The sequence below is a fragment of the Phasianus colchicus genome, chromosome 9 (assembly GCF_987193195.1).
Source record: "Phasianus colchicus chromosome 9, bPhaCol1.hap1.1, whole genome shotgun sequence".
Classification (NCBI taxonomy): Eukaryota; Metazoa; Chordata; class Aves; order Galliformes; family Phasianidae; genus Phasianus; species Phasianus colchicus.
This window is the reverse complement of record NC_143444.1, coordinates 8,320,536-8,344,045: the sequence shown is the minus strand read 5'-3', so window position 1 is coordinate 8,344,045 and position 23,510 is coordinate 8,320,536. Positions and strand designations below refer to the sequence as shown.

The 23,510-nt window shown below is 51.1% G+C and overlaps 1 protein-coding gene and 1 long non-coding RNA gene across 3 annotated transcripts in view; one reads left to right on the top strand and one right to left on the bottom strand.

Moving 5' to 3' along the window:
• The first annotated feature begins 6,748 nt into the window (after positions 1-6,748).
• Positions 6,749-13,600, top strand: LOC116230380 (uncharacterized). Its single transcript, XR_004167214.2, has 3 exons — positions 6,749-6,924; positions 12,816-13,041; positions 13,396-13,600. It is a non-coding gene; the product is annotated as an uncharacterized LOC116230380 (long non-coding RNA).
• Positions 13,601-19,421: 5,821 nt separating this feature from the next.
• PBX1 (PBX homeobox 1) overlaps positions 19,422-23,510 on the bottom strand; it is a 107,147-nt gene continuing 103,058 nt past the window's right edge. For both annotated transcript variants that reach the window (XM_031595651.2, XM_031595652.2), the window contains one exon: positions 19,422-21,848. In XM_031595651.2, the coding sequence (XP_031451511.1) occupies positions 21,756-21,848 (93 nt within the window). In that variant the 3' untranslated portion in view covers positions 19,422-21,755. The remainder of the gene's footprint in view (positions 21,849-23,510) is intronic.

The following is a 23,510-nucleotide window of genomic DNA, read 5'->3' as shown; positions in this document are numbered from 1 at the left end:
GGACCGTGTGGAAAATATAGCATGAGGTCATGGAACTGAAGATGTAGCGTAACGCCTGTGCCTTGGGTGGCTGATTATGTTGTCCTGACAACCCAGTGCTGGTGTCCCGGGGTTGGAGGGTTTGGCTGTGCAGTCAGGAACATGTAGGTATGTGGGAAGTAACTGGAGAGCCCCCGAGGAGTGTGGGGAGAGGAGACCAGAGAAACTCTTCCAAAAGGATCAGTTGGAGCGTGCCAGAAGATATAACTGCCTGCTGGCTGCTTGGTCTCCTCCTGGAGTAGGTGGAGGGAGTGAGGAAGGAGCGGTGACATCTCGATGCTGCCAGGAGGGGACACTGAATCCAGAGAAATGCATTGGTCTGGCAAGGAGCTAGACCTGCAAAGCCCAAAGGTGGGTGATGTCCTCGAGGGCATCCAACCTTCTGAGCAGCAGTGGTGGGACTCAGAGCCCTTATGGTACCTCAGAAATGGCTGTAAAAACTGAGCTGCTTTGTCTCTTCCCTGGGCTTTACATGTCCCATAAATTAGAGGCTAATCACTTGCTTCAGAAGGCTTTTAAGTGCAAACAAGCTTCATCAAGATGGTGAAATTGCCTCTTAATTGATTATTCCTGCAGTTTAACAGCTGTCTCCCCAACTTGCTTAATTTCTCCTTTCCTCAAAACACAAATCTGCTGTTGGTACAACTAGCTCACCTCCAGCCAGGAGCTCAGGAGGAGCTGACAAATGCTTGTGGCTGTGCTGGCTTCTGCAGCCAGATCGCTGGGAGTGGAAAGTCCATTGGACAGGGCTGGAATGATAGGAAAAGAGCTTCCCAAACACACCGGTGAGCAGCAGGGATGCTGTGGTTTTAACCCTCCCCATCACATCCTCAAAGCCACTGTGTGTCAAGGGGAAGGGTCCTGTTTCATCCCACAGCCCCAGGCCACCCGAGCTTAGGTGCTGCCTGACCATGTGCGCCGGGCCAACCCTACTGATAGGATCGGGGTAAGTACAGTAGGGGCTTTGTGGCTGTGGGGATCTGGTTACCTGGGAACAACTCTGCACCCGGGGAGGATGATGACAATGTACCCGGGGGGAACGGGGACTTGGAAATAGGATGACAGTGCCAGCTAGTGAGCTCCTATGTGATGGTTTCTGGGTGCTTCCCAAGCACGCAGTCTGCAGGACCCCTGCTTGCAGCAGGTGACCTGGTTTGCATCCATCCCTCTTGGGATGCTGTGGGCACTCTGTGCTGGACCACAGCCCCTACAGGACACGTGTTCCCTTCCCAGCTGCCCTTGTAGGTCCCACTCTGCAAACCCAGCAAGGCTACCTCTTGTGCCACTCTCTTTCCCAGCAAATGTTCCTAGCTGGCTTTTATTTTAATTTAATATTTCTTCCTAAAAGGAATAAATTATTCACTCAGAGGGCAGTGAGGTTCTGGTAGTGCTGCCCAGAGCTGTGGGTGCCCCATCCCTGGAGGTGCCCCAGGCCATGGATGGCTCCTGGGCAGCCTGAGCTGGGGGTCAGCCAGCCCATGGCATGGGTGGAGATGGGGGGCTTTGACATCCCTTCTAACCCAACCATACTGGGATTCTGCTCAAAACCTGTGAAATTACCTAACCTAGTTTCCTTGCCCTGGTAGTTTTTTGTAGTTGTTGGATGATTTCTGCAAGTTTTGGTAAGTTAAATAGGTTTCTATAGATGGACGGTGGACAAGCTTCTTTCTGTGCAGATCACTCAAGTCACCCTAATGGTAACTGCATTCCCTGTGGCATTTTCTGCTTCATGGATGTCAGGTTGAGGGAGCAGGATCCTTTACTAACAGGCATAAGGTTTGGGAAGTCCGTGGGAAATACAGCAGTAAAATACAGAGACAGTGATGAAACTTGGCCATCTGCTCCAGGACAAGGTGACTGCGGGGAACATTCAGAGCAGTGCCAACACAAACTTGCTCCTGCAATGCGTTCACAGCCTCAGTGGTGTGGGAACCCACCGGATGCAGCATCTCAGCTGCCGGTCCCTGACACAGCCTGCCGTGTTGGAGACAGATGGGGAGCTGCCCTTCACTGCCTGCGGGTTGCAGCCCTGGTGTTCTGTTGGGCTGTGTACTGGAGGTAACTGGTCGACTGTTCTGGATGAGCCACTTTTCCAAGGACAACACGCCTGGTTGTCCTATCTGTTAGCATCCATGGGCTGGATGCCACTCTGCATGCGTGACACAGCCCTGCCAGGGCTCGGTGGCAACTAAACCACCCTCAGAACCACAGCCCGGCACGGACCCGGGCAGATTTCCCTCGCAGGGTGAACGGATCCAGTTTCATTGCTAATGGCTTTCCCAGGATTTGCAGATGTGAATTACTCACATTCCTGACTCCAAGGTGAGCGCAGGTGCATCGGACGGTCCTGCGAGCACACAGAGCCGCTATTGTGTGGCTGGGAGCATCGCCCAGTGCGTGCCAGCTGCCCGTGGATGCTCCAGTGCTGCTCAGTGCCTTCTGAAGGGCTCTTCTCTTTCTCCTCCAGGCGAGGAGAGCCTTAAAGGGGGGTCAAGCCCCAACCTTGATCTGGGGTCTATGGAAAGCAGACCTGGCTTTAAGCCGCCCTCCTCAAACTCGCTCTGCTCAAACTCCAGGACTATTTAACACGCTTCAGCTTCTTATAAAGTTTCTGTCAAGAAGGATTAGCAGCAGGCTGACAGATTGCTATTACAGCCCCAGTGAACTTTTAATACCTGCCAGTAAGTTCTGCAAGTCCCTTAAATCCTCCTGTGGATGCCTGGTCTGGGGACGAAAGGCATACGTGGCTGCTATGAAGGGTACCTCCACCACTGCCAACATGAAGAAGTGACCTCTGGGGGTTCTGGTGTTGTTCATGTATGTGCATAAATGTTTATGCACCTTCCCCTACTACTGCCATCATAATTGAAACATTATCAGCTGAGGGAGGTTCAAGCCAGATACTAAGAAAATATTCTCAGAAAGAGTGATCATACACTGGCATGAGCTGCCCTGGGTAGTAATGGAATCACTTTCCCTGGAGGTGTTACAGAACCGTGGAGATTGACACTGAGGGATGTGGCCAATGGTGGGGATGTGTTGGGGTTGGACCTGGTGATCTGAAAGATCTTTCCCAACCTTAATGATTCTGTGGTTCTATGAGTGAGGAGGAAATCTTGGTGACTTTCTCTACCCCCCAGCAATGGTGGGGCTGATGTCACTACCTCCATGGTGCTGCAGCTTAAGCTGGGCCCCATCCCTCCTTCAAATCCCACTCCCCTTCTCCCCTCACAGACTTTTTTGTCTTCTAAATCCCCATCTCTTGGAAGCGTGGCAATGAGCAGGAAGATATTTACTACACTGGATAGCATCCAGTTGACCCAGCTGTGGAAAAAACTTTGAAACTGCCCTTGCCAAACGTCTCAAAATCAGGGGGCAGAAGTCACCCAATACTTAGTTGAAGGCTCATGAATTTTTTACCTGCTTAAGACAAAAAACTGGAAGCAGCTTTTGGCCAGAATCTTTGTCCCAGAGTGCATCTGAATATGTTCCCTTTGGGTTTCTCAAGGTTTTGCCTAATGGGACACACGTCCTCCCAGCAAGTAACTTAGATCCAGAGTTTTATTAGCCTTTTGAAATGCCATCTTTCTGTTGTGCAGCGTTGGACAAATCTGTGTAGCTTGGCAGAGATACCATCATTCAACAAGAGGCTGCAGCCCAGCAAGATGTCTTGTCTGGCATGGCCAACGCAGTGCTGCTATTTTGGCCTCCTGCCTGCAGGACGTGCCTCCAGGCACCCAGTGAGAGCTGCAGAGAGGGATGCTGTCACCCTGTTGCTGTGGGCTTGGATGCCCTTGTAGAATTCAGGGGTGATGGGTCTGAATCTGCTGCTACACATCGAGTGCTTAAGCATGAATAGAGAATGGGAGCCCTTGGTTTCCCATTGCTTGTCTCTACCTCAATCTGGGTTAACCTGGGCGGCTGCTCTCCAAGTGTCTTTTTTTTTTTAATTGCACAGCCAAATGCTTTTTGGAAAGCCAGGCTATTATCCCCCCAAACAGCCAACTCCGAACCCAAAAGAGAAAGGGGCGAGGGGAGGGAGGGAGCACCAGAAAGGGGCCTTTGAAGTGAGCTGCCCAAACGCGACGTGTGACATCAGAGAGATGGCAGATAGCTGGCAGAACAAGGCCGCCTTTCAGCCTGCCCTGGCCCCGGCCAGTGCACACTTTACACCCCACCTCCCGACGTGGGAGATGAAAGATGCCCCAGGCAGCCTGCCTGACCCCATTGCCTCTGCTATCTCCACTTGATTGCACAGTGTTTTGCTCCAAACAATTCTTCACTGTCTGGGCTGCACAGGTGAATCTCCCAGGTTGGCTGGCGAGCGGGGATGCCGCGCATAGCAGGGCTGCCTGCTCACGGGGTGGTTTCTTAGTGCAGGCATTGTTCCGCAGCAGGGCATGGAGGAGTGGTGGGGAGAAAGGGTTGGGACAGGAGTGGGCAGCACAGGGACAGGTCAGGTGTGCTGGGGGTAAGGAGCATCCTTGAGGACCTCGCAGGGTGGTGAGCGGGTCGGTGAGCCCAGCATTGTGTTGGGTGTTGTGGTTTTCACTCCAAGAAGGCAACTGAGATGTGAGAGCAATTGTCTTCTCTGTTTGCTGCTGGATTCAATGCTTTGTGTCCAGAGCTTGCTGGACTCCTCTCTTGGGGTCATTGCTTTACAGAGGTAGGAAGGAGGATCTCTGCATGCACATCCATACTGCAAACAAGCCCTATTGCTCTCTATTAGAGAAGTGGTTCCACCATGAGATACATGATGAGTTTGTGCAGAAAATGAGATATGGTAAAATGACAGCAAATTCAGCATGTGTTCAATGGCTAGGGGGACCGTGGGTCTCTCAGATACCAAAGAGGGACATGGGAAAGTTTACACATTTGGGATTTAAGCTATTCTATAAGAATTTATGGAAGGAAGGGCTGGATAAATACAGGCCACAATGACTGTGTGTGTTGGGGGGGAATTGAGGATCTGTGGACCATCATTTATTTGTTGTCAGTTGATCTGAAGTTTGGATACCTGCTGTAAATCATGAAACCACAAACAGGCTCCTTCTGAGTCTGTCTCTGAGCATCTCCCAGTGGTGTCAAGGCCAGATGGGAGTTGTCTCCTAGACACCCACTAATGGATCACTCATGTCTGTCTGTCACACTCCTATGTCCTTCCAGATCTGTTGGGCAAGCATCCTGCTAGTGAGAGTAAGTACAACGTTTGCTACCCCTGTGACAAATCAGAGGGCTGATCACCATCAGTTTCTGATTAGAGCATGGTGGAAGGGATGTGGTTCTAGAGCTAGAAGATCAACATCCAGTGAAACTCAACTGCTGCATGATCTGTAGATGTGCTCAAGAAAGCTTTGAGTATTCATGTAAAAATGAGAGATGTGTATACATAACCTTCTCAGCAGGTTCTTCTCGAGCAAATGGAGACTGAGAGGTCTAGATATGCACAAGTGGGGTAGAAGTCAAGGCACTGAAGGGTATTTGAATGGTTGAGCTCTCCTAAGGTCTGAGCACCCTTTTGACCTCTACCAAAAATATCAGAGCCAAGTTTTCCCTTGCATTCAGTGACTTGTAAAGACTGAGTGCCCTAAAATCAATGTTACCACTGGGAACATGGAAATTAATTGTGTCAATCTATCACTCATCTTGCCCTATTACATTCAGTGATTAGAAGTTGGCCTCAAATGCATGAACAAAGTGTCTTCTGTGACAGGTAACTGCTGGACAAGACATGACAGTGCATGACTGTGGTGGGGAGTAAAGAACAGAAGAAAAAACTGGGTTCAACATTGGTTTGGGGGGATTTTTTAAAATTTCATTTATTTATTTTTGTGTGCGTGTGTGCTAAATGCACTTCTTTCCTTGCTTGGGAAAATTCAGGTCAGTATGACATTAAAATGATAAAGAAAGAATAAGGGAGGTATAAGAGCAGGAAATCAGCAGGTTAACAGAGGAGAGGAAAGTGCATGGAGGAGGTTTGGATCTTTTTTGTGAACCATCTTAGACCTGTGCTAGGAAATAACACACCGAGATGACTGCTAACCTGCAAATAGACCACTGAGCTAAAGGAGATGTCTTGCATGACTTTCCAGGGGAGGTTTAGGTTGAATGTCAGAAAAAAACTTCTCAGAAAGAGTGGTGATGCAGTGGCACAGGCTGCCCAAGGAGGCGGTGGGGTTACTGTCCCTGGAACTGCTCAAGGACCACAGGGATGTGGCACTGAGGGATGCAGTTGGTGGGCATAGTGAGGATGGGTTGGGGTTAGACCTTAGAGACCTTTTTCAGTTTTAATGATTCTATAGTTCTATGATTCAATGACCTTATAACAGCCACTTAGGCCAGGATCTCTGAAGGTGTGAATGACAATGGTGTTTGGGGTATTTGTGTGTGTCCAGCTACCAAGCTACCCTATCCAAACCCGGCTGTAGGGATCAAACAGCATTGCTGGTGATCTTTTTGACTTCCTCATCTCCACACAGACAGCTAGCTTGCAGGCTGGAGGTGGGGATATCTCTGCCCTGGCTGAGAAACAGCTGGGGCTTCTGATGACTGCAGGGTGGAGATAATGAGCTAATGGCATGAGGATGTAGCTGGGCAGCCGTAACAGCTGTAGCAGCTCAGGGCTGATTTGGGGTGAAGTGACTCCACCTGGCTATGGTTATAAGTTCAAATGATGTCGTGCTGAAGAGCTTCTCTAAAGCAATGCAGGAATTTCAGCTTTACTGTGTATGTAAGATGCCTAAGCATCACTATTTTGATCAAGTCAAAGGCTGCTGTTCCCTGGCATCGTTTCCACATGCTCCCTGCTGTCTTCTAGCAAAGCCTGAATCTACAGAATGGAGTCAAAGTTGGGGTGAAGAAGCCATCTATTCAGCAGTGAAACAGGTATGTGAGGTCTGTGTTAGGATAAATAGGCTGGTGGGCACCAAACTGAAAGCCTCATGCAAACACCTGGATACAGCTAGGTAACACCACAGCCTCAGTTCCTCTACTTTTCTCTTTTCCAAAACTCACCTTCTCAAACCAGAACACAATCTCAAGGTGCATGTGTTTTGTAAAGACTGGTGGGTGCTGCACACCTAAATAGCTTTATGACTCCATCCAAGATTCCACTTTCTGCACCCAGTGCTGGGCAACCTTGTGGCTCTGGGTTTTTCCAGCTCCCTATGAGCCTTTGCCACAAGGATGGGGCTGCAGCTGTCCCCACCCATGGGACCTCAGTGGTTGGTGCCACGTGCCCCCTCCCTGCCTCTCCTTCATTAAGGCGCTGATGCCTTCCCAATAACGAGGGGGCTTCTGTTAGACAAAACCTGCCAATTAGTCATTCTGGCTGGGTATAAACGTGGCACTTGAACAGCTGAGGGGACGGCGGGCAGTCCTGCCCCTTCTCACAGCATTGCCAAGCTTGCCATTAACACAATGTGACAACTAATCTCTCTATAGCATCTGACTGAGCAATTTTAATTAATAGCTCTGTACGCCTGCACACACGGCCGCACCCCCTCTGCTGAGCACAGGTACCACATGCCTTCAAATCTCCTTCCCTTGAATTGCAGCCTGCGCTGACAAAAGGAGGAAAAACTGCCACACATGCTCTGGGTTTGGTGTGCTGGTTTCCTTTAGGAAATCTTGGTGGAGGGGAAGAAATTGTTATGATTAGGAAATGAGCTGGAGCTTTCTGTTGAGGAGCATGGATGGAAAAGATGGGCTCAGGAGGAGAGGTGGGATGCCAGTAGGGTTTGGGGCTCAGAGGGATAATCCCATCCTTTCCCCAGCATCTTGGCTCAGTGTTTTGGTGCTCCTAACCCAGGTGGTGCTGGGAAGCTGAGTGCAAAAGGGCTGGATGGTCTGAGCAGGAGGATGTGACCCGAGGCCACGGTGTTGGGGGCCCATGGGAATGGTGAGGGCATGACCCAAAGCCACTTTGCTGGGAGCCCTCAGGAGCAGAAACACCTGCTGATGTTGGTCTGCAGGGCTATCAGTAAGTCATAAACGTGGGAGCCTTCTCAGTCAATAGGTGCTTATGCCATACTATCTGATGAGCCATTTCTGGCTGGGAACATTCATCCAGCCTGGAAGAGTTGTTCATTACGGGTAAATACAGGGATTTGTGCTTTTTCTTCTTATGGAGTGAAGTGTCTCCCCTTGGGAAGATGAGAGGCGTGCAGGGCACTGGGGTAGTGACAAGGACATGCTCTCCTGGACCTGCTGACCATGCAGCCCTTCATCCCTCTGCCTTGCTCCTTGCTGGTGCCTCCTGGCTATGGTCCATTGATCCCTCTGGGGCAGTTACCATCAGAGCATGCCTCTGCCTTGCTCTGGCAATAAATCATCCTGCATGCAGTAGGGCTGGGGCTGCCCCAAATCACCCTCGGTCCCCAAGATAACTAGTGACCCCATTTTGGGAGGGCAATGGTAGGATGTCATCCTCATCTTGGGAGGGGAGGGGGAAGGGGTCACCTGGCTGTTCTGTGCAAGGGAAGCTTTGCTGCCTGCAGATCGCTGAGCAAAGAAATCTTATGCCTTGGACAAGCAGCTGGGGTGGGCATCTCCACCCTGAGACGGAGCCCAGAAATAGGGAGAGGGGGGTTGGTGTGTGAGCCCCCAGCCCGGCAGCGGCTTGTGGCCACAGCCCTGCCCCATCTGCCCGCACGGCAGCGCTGCGGGGAGCTAATGAGAAGCAAGGTGAGAGGCAGGAGACGCGCTGACAACTCTCTGGCTCCGCAAGCTGCGGACGGCAGAAGGACGGCATCTGCCCCCCCCCGCCACCCCTCCCGGCATCTCTAGCCTCATAATGAGGTTATTACCGGCCTGCTGCTTGATGGCCGGCACCAGCATCCCTTGCCTCGTCCTCGCCCCAATTCCCACTTGTGGCTGTGGGATGGGAAGGTTCTCCCTACCCTTGATTTTTGGCACGGGGGTGTGATGGCTTTGACCTTGCTGGTGGAGGAGACAGTGCTCGTGTGTGCTGCCTGTCCATTGCCTTCGTTATCTTGTGAGTGCTCCTGGCTGGGTTTGGTGGTGGGAGAGGTCTCAGAGATAATTAAGTTCCTACAAGTTCAGTGATGATGGACAGGAGCTGGAGAGTTGCAGGAAGGCTCAAACTGAGGAGCTCATGCCTGCTTGTTCTGCAGGCAGGGCTTACTCTGAACATGGGAGATCAGCTGGGGGGGGAGGGGGGGCCTGCTCTGTGTCTGCTTGGGAAAGAATGGTGGCTCTTGGGATGAAGGGTCTGGTCTGTGCTCACAGCCTGCAGTGCAGGATTGCTGCTGCAGGGCACCAGGGACAGGTTTGGAGGGACAAAGCACAACCACCGTGCAGTGGTTGCCCTGGGGCATTGGGTGCCCGTTCCCTGTGAGCAGGTTGCCAAGAGAGGTGGTGGATGTGTGGTCTGTGCAAGCATCCAAGGTCAGGCTGGTTGGGGCTCTGAGCTGTAGGTGTTCATTGCAGGGGAGTTGGACCAGCTGGCCTTTAAGAGTCCCTTCCAACTCAAACGATTCAATGCTGCCCATAGCAGTGCAGGCACTGCGCTGCTCATGTGCCAGGTTTTGTCCCTTCCACCATTACTACACTGACTTGAAGCCAAAGGAAGAAACAATGCTGGCACTAACCTGGCACTACACAGCTAAAGGCAGCTCGCCCTTCTCCAGCCATGCAAGGATTGGAAAGGGAGCAAAGCTGCCTCATCCCTAATTAATGATCTGAGTGGGGTGGGTGCAGAGGGTCCGTCCCTGTTTGGGTGTCTGCAACAGGGCTCTGTTCCTTTGGCTGCATCATCCCTGCAGAGCGGTGGGTGACTGCAGCAGGGCCCCGTGCAGCTGAGTGGTTGGTTGCATTTAGTGGTCGGTAGCCCAGCCGCGGCAGGGATTGGTGCTCGGTGGGTGATCTTTAAGGGCTATTCCACCAAATTCTATGATCTCTGCTCAATCTCAGCTCGTCGCTGCGGTGAGCCCGAGTCCGTCCTCTCTGCGGGCCGGGCTCTCCCTCTGCTGGCCGAGCCCCGAACGGCAGGGATAGGGGCGCAGGGGTCGGGCTGCCCGATGGCAAACTCTGCCTAACCCAACAGTCAAAGGAGGGAGATCCCAATGCCATCCACTTTCCAGCCTGATTCTTCCCTGCGATGGGTTTTGCACGGATTGCTCTGAATTTAGCACCTCTGGTTTCAGCCTCCTACGTATGATCCTTTCCCTCTATTGCACTGTGTGTTGCTGTTAAGAAAAGCCCAGATGTTTCTGCAGCTGAAGGTGCTGCAGAGGGCTGTAGCTCTAAGAAAACACTCCAGTTTAAAACTGGGTGCTATTTCCAACTGGAACTTTCCATTAGAAAAAATGGCTGTTCAAGGTTTGTGGTCTTGAAACTATAGGGTAGAGAAGATAATCGTGTCCCAGTCCAAGGAGAGACGGGAGATGATGTGTGTCCCTGCAGTGTTCCCCATCCAAAATGGGTGGTGCAGCCTCAGAGCAAGCTCAAGACTATAGAAATGCATGGGACACCTCACCCTGGTGGCAGGACCTGGAGGGGTGGCACGGAGCCCAGCACCGTGTTGCAATGGGAGCCCTTATGGAATGATACCAAAACAACACAAGAATAGCAATGGGAGGTGGGATTTTTTTCCTCTTTCAGATATTCCATGGGGGTTCATCTCTCCTGCTCTGCACTTTGGGAGAAAAGTCCCTGCAGAATGACAAAGGCTCATAAATGCTGCAGAACAGTTTGGTCCTTTCTGGAATAAATCTGGTTGTTTGCTGAAGTGCGGCTGGGAGTTGGGTGTGACATGGGGTAAGGAAAGTTTCTGCGAATGTCTGTCTCTTAATTAATATTAATACCTCTCCAGCTTTTTATCTTTGCTTTAAATAAAAGGAATTCAGCCATGGCAGAGTTCCCACCGCATTAAGAAACTCACGAAAGCGCAGTGATGGATGCTTCTGGAGATGGCTCTCATTAATGTCTAATCTTTCCCATCAGCCCCACTTGTCCCTGACACTTTGAGCTCGTTAACCATTTTTGCAGCATGTTTCAGGGGGATTTGAGTTGTACTAGTTTGGGTTTCAAACAGGAAAGGCACAGAGGAGAGTCTCTGGTTTGGGTGGAATGAGCAGCTCCATCCATCCAGCCATCCCAGGTCACAGCAAGAGGGCTCACCCAGGCACAGCATGAAGGAGCTTTAGGGGGTGAGCAGTTCCTGGTCCTCCTGGAGGAGAAAGAGGACCCAAAACTGGGACAGATATACTTAGAGAGTGGCCAGCCACTGGAATGGCCTGCCCTTCCTTGGAGGTGTGGCCATGGTACTAAGGGCCATGGGTTGGTGATGGGACTCCGTAGGTTGGGCTGATGGCTGGATGTGGTGAACTTGAAGGGTTTTCCCAAGCTAGATGGGTCTTAGAGCTCCTTACTCAGGGAGCCACTCTGCATGGAAGTGCTCAGAGGAAAAGCAGATGTCACACTGAGTGATGCAGTCTGAGTGATCACAGGTGTGGCTTGATGGTTGAGCTAGATGATCTTAGAGGTCTTTCCAGCCTTGATGATTCTGTGATCCTATGCCTTAGCTGCATGTATCCGTGTTTGCAACGAAAGCGTTGGGCTTAAGCACATCTCGTGGCCCGATCTTGTGTTGAGGCTTCAAAGTAGGTGGATGGAAAATGTTACGGAGTAAATAAGCAAAGCCTTTCCTTTATGTGCAGCTGCTTCTGTCTGCTTTCCACTAGAGGTTGCTGGAGCCACACACAACAGTGCCACATCCCAGCCCCACAGCAGTGTCGGTACCAGCGCTCAGCCTGCCATGGAAGGGTGTATCCAAAGCAGAAGGAAGCTCCGTGCAGCCCCCTCCTTGTGGTCCGTCCTCCCCCGAGCTGAATATAAACCCTATATTTTGGGGGCATTTTGTGAGCAAAGACAAAAACCCTCTCTGCTGCTCACGCAGCTCTTCAGCCCTAGGGACAGATGTCTGCAGTGCTGGGGAAGAGTAAACTGCTTTCAGCTGTTTGTTCTCACAAAGGAGGAATTGGGTGGGAGTTCAGTGGTTTAAGGGTGCGTTTGCTGGAAATGATGTGATTTTTTTTAAATTATTTTTTTATTTTTTGAGAGGAAGGAGTGGTATTGTGCAGGGTAGCCGCTGCTGGGGAGTTGCAATAACCTTGCAAAGTGAGGAGAGAAATAAGGTCAGGAGGAGAAGGGATTATCTGCCTTCCCTGCTCCCAAAGGGATTGGAGCCCTGACTTTTAATAATAGCAAGGAAAGAGGCAGACTTTGTGCTTACCCAGAGGAAAAGGCCCATGTAGCACGAAGGATAAAGTAGAAAAAGCTCTTCTTATCTCACTTCACCTTCCCCATGCAGGCAGCCATGCCAGGGGATGCAGTTTCTGCCCCACGTCTGCCCAGGGCCCACAGCTGTGGGTCAGGTTCCATGTGGTGCTGGGGATACCTTGTGGCATCATCCTGGCTGATAATGGGAACAAAGGCATTGACACAGCTATGAGGGGTTGGCCTTTGGGGCAGAGGTAGAGTTGGGGCCACCGTGGTGACCAGGATTTGTATGGGATCAGCAACTGTGTCCCCAGATGGACCAGGATGGAGCTGGAGGGGCTTCTGCCATGTTATCCTCTTCACTCAGGTCTTCTGGTCACCAACTATCAGTCCTGTAGGGTCTGGCCAATGCCAGCAGCCACCTTGGTGAACCGGGCAGGAGGAGGGCAATGGGTTGAGTGAAATGAGCCTTTTTTTTATGGCATTCATGGCCGCCTGCTTGTGACACCTTCCTATGTTCCATCCCTCTGCAGGGCTAAGCCTTGAAACAACGCTTAGATACTCTCCAAAAGGAGCTGTTGATTTCCCCAGCCATTCTCCATGCACTGGGTGGTATTGGAGGGCAGTGGAGCTCTCTCTGCCCGGTGGGATGCCAGGGAGCTGTGACAGATGGGAGACCGTTAATATTGAACACATCATTACGCTGGCCACAGCCTCAATTCCTCTGCAGCAATGTGTAAGGAGGGCATCAATATTAAGGTGAGTTACTAAATGTGTCCTAAAGGTGAACTGAAAGGCATTTTGGAGGCTCCCATCCTGGTTTCGGAATGGTTTTGAATGGTGGCTGCAGGCAGTGGGGCTGGAAAAGTGGTTTGGGTAGTGGGGTGAAGCTGGGGATCTGACTGCTCCCAATGGGGATGTTGAGTTTTCTTTTTTGATGAAGGAAAGGAAATAATTTCTCTCTATCAAAAATGAATGAAAACTTGAAAAATCTTGAGCAGGTTTATTTATTACCTCATCTATTAAAATAGCCACGTATCTATTCAAGTGTGGGGGCTGCGATTTATTCTACCTTTTCCATGAGTCACAGAACATCTTTTTTTTTTCCCCAAGGGAATAATGTTGCTTAGTTTCTCCCAAGGGGAAACCATGGAGGGCACAGCTTTCCATGGGGCCATCAGCTAGGGCTGGTCCAAGGACACCAGCAGACCCTGCACTGAAGCTCTCTACTAGCACTATGTTCTCAAATGTTGCCCCATCAACACTGTTCTCCATCCTCCCCCTGCTTGGCTGTGCAGATTTGGGCATTTGTGCCTGAATTTCTCCATTTTTGCACAAGAGTTCATCACCAAACTCATGCTATGCACACACTGGGCCCAGTGTGAGGGCTGATGGATTTGTGCTGGAAGGAGCCACACTTACCTGTTCTTACACCAGCTGCCCAAAATATGTTAATCCAAGCCCATGAATAGAACCCCCCTTGTTTTTGTTGTGTGAGACACAGATTTAGAATAATAGAATCATTAAGGTTGGAAAGGACCTCTAACATCACCAATTCCAACCATCATTTACTGCATACAACATCTTATTTACAAGTTACCCATAATACTGCAAATACTATTTGCTGTGTTGGGCATTATTGCATATTGTCATGGCTTTTTCTAAGGATGGTGAGCACCAGTTTTGCCTGGGCTGCCACCATGGAGCCTTTTCTCATAACACGGGGCAACCTTTGACTTTTTGCTGTGTTTTTTCTCAGTGTGGCTCATGCAGGAACGGTTTCAGCTGCACCCCTAAGAGGCCGTTTCCCTTGGGAGCCCCCACACCGCACCCAAGAAAAAGCTTTATTTATACTCATTTAGCTGCTTGCCTTTTACATAATTGCAATCATTAACCTTCTCGCTTAATGAAGAACGTGCCCGGGGGCCGGTGGACCCCTCCTGGGCCGCGCTGTGGATTCCTGCCCATTGCAATGAGTAGGCCAGCTGAGACATCCTTGGGAGGTGGCCTCAGGAGCAGGGCCCCAAACCTGCTCTGCATCCCAGTGCTGCCAGCAGTGGGACTTTGCCTCACGGTGCCCATGGGGGCGGCGGGGCTGGCGCTGGCATCTCATCTTGGCAGAGAAGTCATCCGCACTGACCACGGGGAGGGCTTTTTGCCCGCCGGGTCCCACTTTGCTCCCCTATATTTAGCCCGTTATGAATATGGAATAGCATTGAAAATGATTCGCATAGACATCCCTCTGTCCAGCTGAATAACGTCAACGGCGGTCGCAGGGAAGGCAGCACTCGCCCTGACAGAGGCCCCAGTGCTGGGCAACACAAAGCCACACTGGTGGCCGTGCAGAGCCCATCCCTGGGATGCTTGGGGTGCCACGGGGACCCAAGGGGCACAAGCCTTCTGATTGTTGTCCAAGGTCCCAGCTGGCTGGGGCAGGACCTGAACGGTGCTCAGCTGTGTGCCCGTCTCTGGGGGCAAGGCCATCCGTGGCCACATGATGCAGTGTGTGGAGATATGGAGCTCATGCTTTAAACCCATGTTTTGCCCATGGGTGTGCGGAGTTGGACAGGATGGTCTATGATTGGACCTGGTGATCTCATTCCAACCTGAATGGTTCTGTAGTTCTATGCTCACCATCGTGCTTGGCTGGGGAGCTCTTCTCTTCCCCCAACAGCATTTGGGTACGTTCTGTCCACCTTTCTCCTGCCCCTGTTGCCCATGGGGTTTGGGCATCCCACTGGCTAGGGATTTTGTCCCCAGGAATCATCAAATCATCAAGGTTGGAAAGATCACTGAGATCATCTAATCCAACCATCAGCCCATCCCCACTGTGTCCTTCAATGCCACATCTCTATGGTTTTTGAATGCCTCCAGGAATGGTGACTCCACCACTTCCCTGAGAGGTGTTCTTCCTTGGGACAGTCCCCAGAGGGAGCTTGGTGGCACCAGGAGCATTACTATGGCTTGGTGTCCCCATGCTCCCAGCAGAGACAGGCAACAGTGACAAGGGTCATCAGCTCAGGACAGCTGGCCAAGCATTTGATATGGCTTGGTAGTACTGCTTCCATTGTTGCCCTGTCCCAAAGCCAGGCAGAGTAGAGGGTGAGTCCTGCCCCCCAGCAGAGACCCACAGCTGCCTCCCCAGCTCCATTTTGTTGCACTGGGATTTTGAAAAGCATTCGTGCAAAAGCTTTTGGGCATTGCAGGAAAGAGGGAAGCAGCTTTATCTGAGCCGTTAATGAAATGTCATTTGTGATTCACATCCACGGGCATCACGTGGTGACAGCCCCCAGTTGTGCCAGATCAGGGGGGCTTTTTATGGGTGGGGGGAAAGGTTTTGCAGCACCGTGATGCAGCAGGGGCCAGAGGAGCCCTCCTACTCCCTCTGTGCTGAAAGCAGCTCCTGCCCTGAGGGTGACTCTGCCCATGGTGATATGGGTATGGTTTTTCTATCCCCCCTTCCTTTGCCCATGCTGGAGGTCGAGGCAGAGGACGGACCACCCCAAACCTTCCTGTGCAGGAGGAGTGCAGCCAGCCTGCGAAATTTGCACCTCTGCAAGGCGAGGGCTCTGGCTCTCATTTGCATTTTTAATTAGCTGGGATCTGCAAGCACCTCTGGGCTCCCTGCCCTTGCCAGGGTGCTTGTGAATGGGGTTGACTTTGTGGAGATGGAACATTTCAGGGGCCCATGGGAACCTGAGAACATGGAGATAGCTCCCAATACTCAGGACAAGGTGCGTAGACCATTTGTCACCCTTGTGCCCATTGGGCTCCTTCCTCCCAGCCCTCCTCCTCCTCCATCTCACCCCTATATCAGCTCTGATGCTTTATTATCCCACTCCTGTGTCCCTCTAAAGCCATTAAAGCTCAATCTCATTAGCAATAATTAACAGGTATAGCACACATTCCCAGTGGATCTCCCTGCAGGTTGGGTTGCCCTGTTTGTCCCAGCCTTCATGATGCCCGAGGAGGGCAGTGCCATCCCTATGCCCCATCCCCATTGTGCCACCATTGTCCCCTGCCCACACGGGGCTCTGCCTGCAGCTCCCATGAAATATTTCCCTACAAAGCAGAATTACCCCAAAGAGTGATGGGCTGGCAGGAGAGACCCACTCCCGTTGATGGAGGCCGTAAGTTATAGACTCCCTGTGAACTGGAGAAAACATAACAATCACCTTTTATAGGCGAAACTTCCCGCAATATATTAAATTCTCCAGCAAACAGACGCAGGCTTTACTGCCAACTATAACTTTAATGCCTCCCAACCACTCGGGTATTTTGGAGGGGTTATGGATAACCGGGAGTGCTGCGCCTTGCCCTGTGCCAGGCGATGGCTGTGATGAGGATGGGGACATTCAGCAGCGTGTGTGCCACCCCCAGCCCAGGCTTTTTAGGGCCATTTCCACGGTGGAGCCCACTGAGACCTGGCATTTCTGCGCTGGGAGCCGGGATGAGCAGTTATTAGAATGAAACAGCTGGGAGCAAGATGATATTTAAACTGGTATTAGGAGAGCACCGTTGTAGGGAGATAATGCCTGGGGCGGTTTTGCAGCACCGGTGCCGAGGGGCTGCTGCAGCCAGCGATACAGTTAATTTGCAGCCGGAGCTGGAGGCTGGCCTGCACTGATATTGCTGTGTTATTTAGAAGAGAAAGGTCAGGCCGGAGATTGAATAATCATTGACAAGAAACCCACAGGGGAGCGCGGGCAGCGACGCCAGGAGAGCTCGGGCATCCTTGTGCTGGTAGGGATTTTGGCTGACATCCTGCATCCCGTATCGCACGTTGCACACCCTGCATCCCGCAGCCCGTATCCCTCACAGTGCACCCATCCTGCATCCCATATTGCAAATCCTGCATCCCGCATCCTGCAGCTCGCATCCCATCCTGCACCGCATCCCGCATCCCATATTGCAAATCCTGCATCCCACATCCTGCATCCCACCGTGCTTCCCAAATCCCACTAGCTCTGCTCCTAGAATGCCTGGCACTGGGAAATCACCCTCCTGGGGGCTACACTGAGCCCCCCGTCAGCCATCAGCACCAGTGCAGGGGCGCCAGAAGCCCCTGCCCTGGGTCAGAGCTGTCCTTATGAGGCATGAGGATGGGGTGGTGCCTCACTCTGGGCACCCAAATCTCCTCCCTCCAGCTCCCAATTTTTACTCCCAAAAAATACGCCAGGATTGGTTTAAAGATTTTTTTTTTTTTTTTTTTTTTTTTTTGCAACAAAAGAAACTATTTATTTGGAATATGCATTACCAGTACAAATCAGGAAACTGTAAAACCTACACCTTGTTAGTATCGTCATAGAACATAAAAGTCTCAATTGGGATCAGAAAGACAGAGGCCTTTTTCTTTACAGAAGCAGAAAAGCTTAAAGTTTCAAAACCAGGTCGGAACAGAGTCTTTTTTTTTCTTTTTTTCTTTTTTTTTCCTTTAATATTTGGAATCCATTAAGAAAAGAGGGAAAAAAAAAAAAAAAAAAAAAGATGGGGGAAAAAAAAGAGAAAAGAAAAAGCAACTCAGAACAACGGCATCATCTTTACAAGGGACAGAAAGGGCTCTGCGAGGAGAACAAAAAAAGCAAACCAACAAAACCAACCCCCCAGGCAACATCTGATTTACATCATCTGAATAATAATAATAATAATAATAATAAAGGTGTATGAAAACAAAAAGGACTCCAGGAAACCTCGGGATTAAAAAGAACGCCCCGAACCCTGAACTGTTCAGTGATGTGAGAAGCTCAGGTGTTTTGGGGGGGGCGGAGTGGGGAAAACCATCTTTGAAGAAGAGATTTCTTCTCCATGAGCCCCACCTGCAGCCATGCAATGATGGGAGACCCATGCAGGTGCTTTGGCTGCATGCCCTCCCTCATCCCTTGCTCTTTCCCAGGGCCCTGTGGCTTGCTGGCACCTGTAAGATCCATCCTCACCCAACACTCAAGGTGGATGGAGGCCATGGGAGTTGGCACCTCCATTGCTTCCCATCCCTTACTCTTGGGTTGAGTTGGGTCAACCGGTGCCTCCAAGATGGGCTTTGGAGTAGATGCATGGAGTGACGGCGAGGGAGGGATGTAGGGCAGAGAATAAGGGCACTGAAGCCCACAGTTTGTGTTTGGGGGAGAATTCATGGCTTCCTATCCCTTCCGTACAGCTCAACGCTGCACATCACCCTAAGGCATCAGAACTGCAGGCTGTGTCCTCACATCCCACTGGGGCATCTACTCCCTAAACCCCAAAGCCATCGTCAAGAGGTCTTGGGTGGCCAAACAGGTGGAGAACCCATGGAGAAGAGAAGGAAACCACCCCCCTCCCCCCCCCCAAACCACCTCTAGCACTTCTCACATCATTTGGATCCCAGCTCTGAAGCCAAAAAGAGGGGAAAGCTGCAAGGCCATCATCTCAGACAGGTCAAAAGAAAGTCATCATCAAAGACCCCCCACCCCCCCCAAATAACGCCAAAGAAAAAACCAAAATTCTTTTTTAAAAAAGGAATTTCTGGGTCTCAACGTTAAGAAACATAAAGTGTTAGAATGTACCTATTAATGCTCACTATTCCAACCATCTTTTTTTTTTTTTTTTCCTTTAAAGTTTTACAAAATGAATTACCGTCACTTTTTTAAACATTGTGTAATAAGAAATGAGTGTGCACAACTCTACACTTTTCTAGCATTCTGGAACTAATTCACAAATGCGAGGAAACTAAAAAATAAAATAAAATAAAATAAAATGGGAAAAACAAACAAAACAGAACAAAACAAAACAAAAAAAAAAAAGAAGATGAATGTAGGTAGTCTGATGTTATAAACTATACAGGAATGAAGCGCTTGTTGCCACAGGAAGAGCAAGGATGGACCTTCCCCTGCTCCACTTTGCGTGCTAAAAGGGCCATTTTTTATTCTTTTATTATAAACACTATTAAATTCAGACTGCGTTTTTGGTTCTGGTTTTTTTTTTTTTTTTTTTCGTTTTTTTTCTTTTTTCCTTTATCTGAATATACAAGAACATTCATTATCAAATGTTCGTTATCATCAATACTACAAAGAACGAGACACAAATCGCAAGAAACAATGGAAAATGTTAATAAAGCTGAAAGAATCGTCGAGTTTTGTGTGGTTTTTTTTTTTTTTCCCGTGGGGTTTTTTTTTTTTTTTTCGTTTTTATTTTTTTTCCCAGTTTCTGCAGTTTTTTGTTTGTTGGATTTCTGTGTGTGTGTGGGTTGTTTTTTTTTGTGTGTGTGTGGGTTTTTTTTTTGTTTGTTTGTTTCGTTTTGTTTTTTTTTGTGGTTTTTTTTTTTTTTGGTATCGAAGTCAGGTTTTTTTTTTTTTTTTTTTCTGGGCAGAGAGAAAAAAAAATTAAAAAAAATTAAAAATAATTAAAAGAAAAGAACCACAACACTTTTTAGGTAGAGGGATGGGCGCGGAGAGGGGATCAAACTGTTTTAAAAAAAGCACAGACATAAGGAGTGCGACCGACAACAACGCAACCCGGAGGGACGAACCTGAGGGCGCAAAGTACCATGGAGGAGTGAGCGCCGTGCTGTCCTCGCTGCTGTCCTCGCGTGGGACCGACTCGCTCCTGGCCCTCTGGATTTCGTGCCCTGAAGCAAAGCTTGGCAGCCCTTGGCCTTGGGTGCTGTATGTGCTGCCTGCAGCCCGGCCCTCTCCGATTGAGGCGGCACGGAGTCTCTCCTTTGGGCTGAATCTTTCGGGGCGTTTGCTCCCTTTTGGTAGCAGTGGGAGGCGTGTTCGTCCCATCACCGGATCAGAAGCAACCACAGAATCGATGTTTTGTTGATCTGGAAGTCACCGACTGCACGCTCGGGAGCCCCTATGGAAAGCCGTGTCCCCACGGCCACCCCCGAGGCACCGCGAGCTGCTGGCACCGGGCTGAGGGCCAGTGCTGCTGCTTCCAGCAGAGGGGTGGAAATGTTTCTGGCAGAGCTTTAATGTGAAATGTTTGCTCTGCACCAGCCGGATTCCCAGCTTAAAGGAGCCAATGCTGGTGTGGACAGAGTGCGAGCCGTAGACGTGAGCCGAGGTTGGGAGGCCTTAAGGTTTGTTGCCAGGTGCCCCACGCTGCCAACAGAACAAATTGCTGCCCATCACCCATGACAAGAGGCAGTGGGTGCCACTGCAATTCCCTCCTGCTGCCAGAATCCCATTGCAGCAGGACAAAGTCCTGTTTCCACCCATCACCAGCTGTTCCTAAAGCAGATGGGAAAAGCTGGGCAGAAGACCCCACGATATCTCCCAAGGCTTCAGATGCCACTTCTCAGAGTAACTCCAAGCCACAGCAGAAGGACAAACCCCAAAGGGACGTCCACTCACCTTGCAGAGCTTCACCCTCAAGCAAAGCCATTGTATGACCCATTTCCAAAGGCACCCAGAGTGCATCTAGCCTGTGGGGTCCCTTGCACCAGGCAACAGTTTGGGGATGCAGAGGGGGCCACCAACCCTTTCACCAAGAAACTCACATTCTCCTTTCCCTCTGCAGCTGGTGGACCTGCAGGGGGAAGCACGAGCTAACACCGTGCAATGCCCTCTGCAGAACTCTATCTGCTGCTGGCCTCCCTAGGTGAGAAAACTGCTCCATCCATCATTGCTTGATCATTGCTTGATCACATAAAGCACCATGGCCATGCTCAGCACTCTGGTTACCAGCAATGACCCACCTGCCTCCGCTTCCTGCCCTCCCCACCAGCATTGCAGAACAGTGGCCAGGAGGGATGCTGGCAGGGTGCCACCCCTCAGGGTCAACACATTTGGGAGCTGTGGCAGAGCAGGGCTGGGAGGACAAGCAGTGCTGCTTGGGGGCTGGCAGTGGGTTGGTTGTTACCTCCATAAAGCAGTGGGGAGCCCCCCCGGCTCCGGCTCCTACATACAGCAGGGTTGCACTGCCTGCCCTACAGCCCACAGTGCACGGGGATGGCTCCTGGGGCACAGCATGGGTGCACTCAGTGTCCAGAGCAGCCGAGGTGAGGGTGCAGCAGGGCAGAGGGCTGCCGAGACCATTTCCTACGGAGAGGTAGCGAGAGAGGAACAGGGTGAGCGGGGCTGCTTGGTGGAGAAGGAGCGAGACCCGACCAAGGTATGGTTTTGGCTCAGTGCGAGGCCATGCACTGCTTTTGGTTCGGTTGGTGTGGCGGTGGTTGTTTTTTTGCTTTTCCTCCTTAAAATCCTCCTAGCTGTCGAAATATCCTTCGGTGGGGAGGTGGGGGGAGGGAGGTGTTGTGGCGGCGGCAAGGGCGGGGGGAGAGCGGCTTCTACCCAGAAAAGAAAGGGAAGAGAGTATAAAGAAGTGTCCAGATTGGCTGAAAAAAGCATCCCGACGAAGAGAAGAGAAGAGAAGGAGTCTTCTTGTGTGTGCTGATTGGTTTCACCTCCAGTCTGACTGCTGCGGTGTTAGGAGAGGCCCCCTCCCCTCCCGCCCCGCCGGGGCCGGATCAGCCAGGGATGCAATTTGCTGGGAGATCAGTTGGAGGTATCAGAGTGAACGCTGCCAGGGCCTTCTGTGGGGGAGGTCACCGACGATGGGGTAGTAGCGTCTTGCCAACCTCCATTAGCCTGAGGGGAGAGAGATGGGCAGCTGTCAAGTCATGGCAGCACGGAGCCCCACTGCAATGTCTCTGCCCACCCCAGGTCTCCATTCGGATAATGGAGTGGTGTTAGGGATGGAGGGCAAGGATCCCCCGCTCTGTCACCCCCATCCCATTGTGGACACCCGAAGTACAGGAACAGCTCAGGATGAAAGCTGGGGGATTTGATGAATTTCGAGCCTTCACAGAAATTCTGCTCTTTAAAATAAGTATGGGTTTCTGCAGAAACCCTCTTGGTTTTTAACACTACAACAGGATCCTTCGCAATAGAAGAGGAAAATAGCAAACAACTAAACAAGTTTGTTTTTTGAACTTGAAACCCCTTTCTGGAACTCCATCTGGACCCAAGCACTATGAAAATGCCGAACAAGTGCTGGACACCAGCACACAAGGTGTTCCTATGAATGCAACTTGTCCACAGCCCCCATCTTCCTCCAGCTCAGTGGGTTGCACATCCATCCCGGAGCTCCCACTTGCACCATACACACTGATCCTGATGCTGCCCCAATGTCCTGCAGCACAGTCCTACTACAGCTGGCAGCAGAGCAGCTCACCCAGAGGTGCAGCTGAGCATCCTCCTCATCCAAGAGGACATACAGCAAAGGCAGGCAATGTTTTCCTCCCAAAGCCAATGGGTGCTTTCCCACCTAACGACCCAGATCTCCACAGGGCAGAGCTGGCTGCAGGCCCCCAGCTGCCATGCACGATAGCTCACAGAAGCTGCTTTTCTCTGGCTGCCGACCCCTTTGGAGAGGAGCAGATGTTGCCCCCACCTCCCCTGCTCACTCTGACATTGATTCAGCGCTCGGCTAATTAATCCACTCCAACTCCTGCCTGTGCTGAGCCAGCAGCAGCAGCCATCCCGCTTTGGATGTGCCCAAGCTGCTCTGCCTGCTCTGGCCATCCTTGTGCCTCCTGCTCTAGGACATCCATCGCTGGGCCCAACAGTCCCACACAGGACCTCACGGGAGGAGAACACAGGGATGTCTGGGAGACATACGGTCTCACCCACAACCCCACATGCACCCACTGCAGCCCCACTGCACATCTTGCTTCCCAGGACGCAGCACCCACCCTTCTCCACGTCTTGGTCCACTGCAAGAGGCAGCAATTACCGTAGATTATCAGCCCCACAATGACAGGCCGCGTAGAGAGAGACACAGAGCCAACTCCGCCGCCCAGAGACTGGCATATTCAAGTACACTTAGGACATTAATAGCAATTTACGTGCCATCAGTGAGAGAGAACCACAATAGCGGCGCTGGCAGCCTCTTATTACGAAGCCTGTTATTTGTTGGAGTTACAAGCTATAATCACAACAGAAACTTTCAAAACCCTTATCTTCCGTGACGCACCAAATCTATTTCAGAGCCGTAATTGCTATGTCACCGGAGAGTTTGCTGCTTAATGCACTCAGATGCCATTTAGTGTTTGCAGGGTCATTACAGTGAGCAGAAGGGGGGAGAGGCGGTGGGGGCTGCTCGGAGCAGGGCTCGGTCCCTATTGTGTTGCACTATTTTTAGAGGCTTTTTCATGCTTGCCGTGGCTGAGAGGAGCGAGGGGGAGAGCATCTTGCAGACAATGGCTGCCCTCTCTCCCTCTACCCCCAAAATGCTGGGCAGCCCTTCTG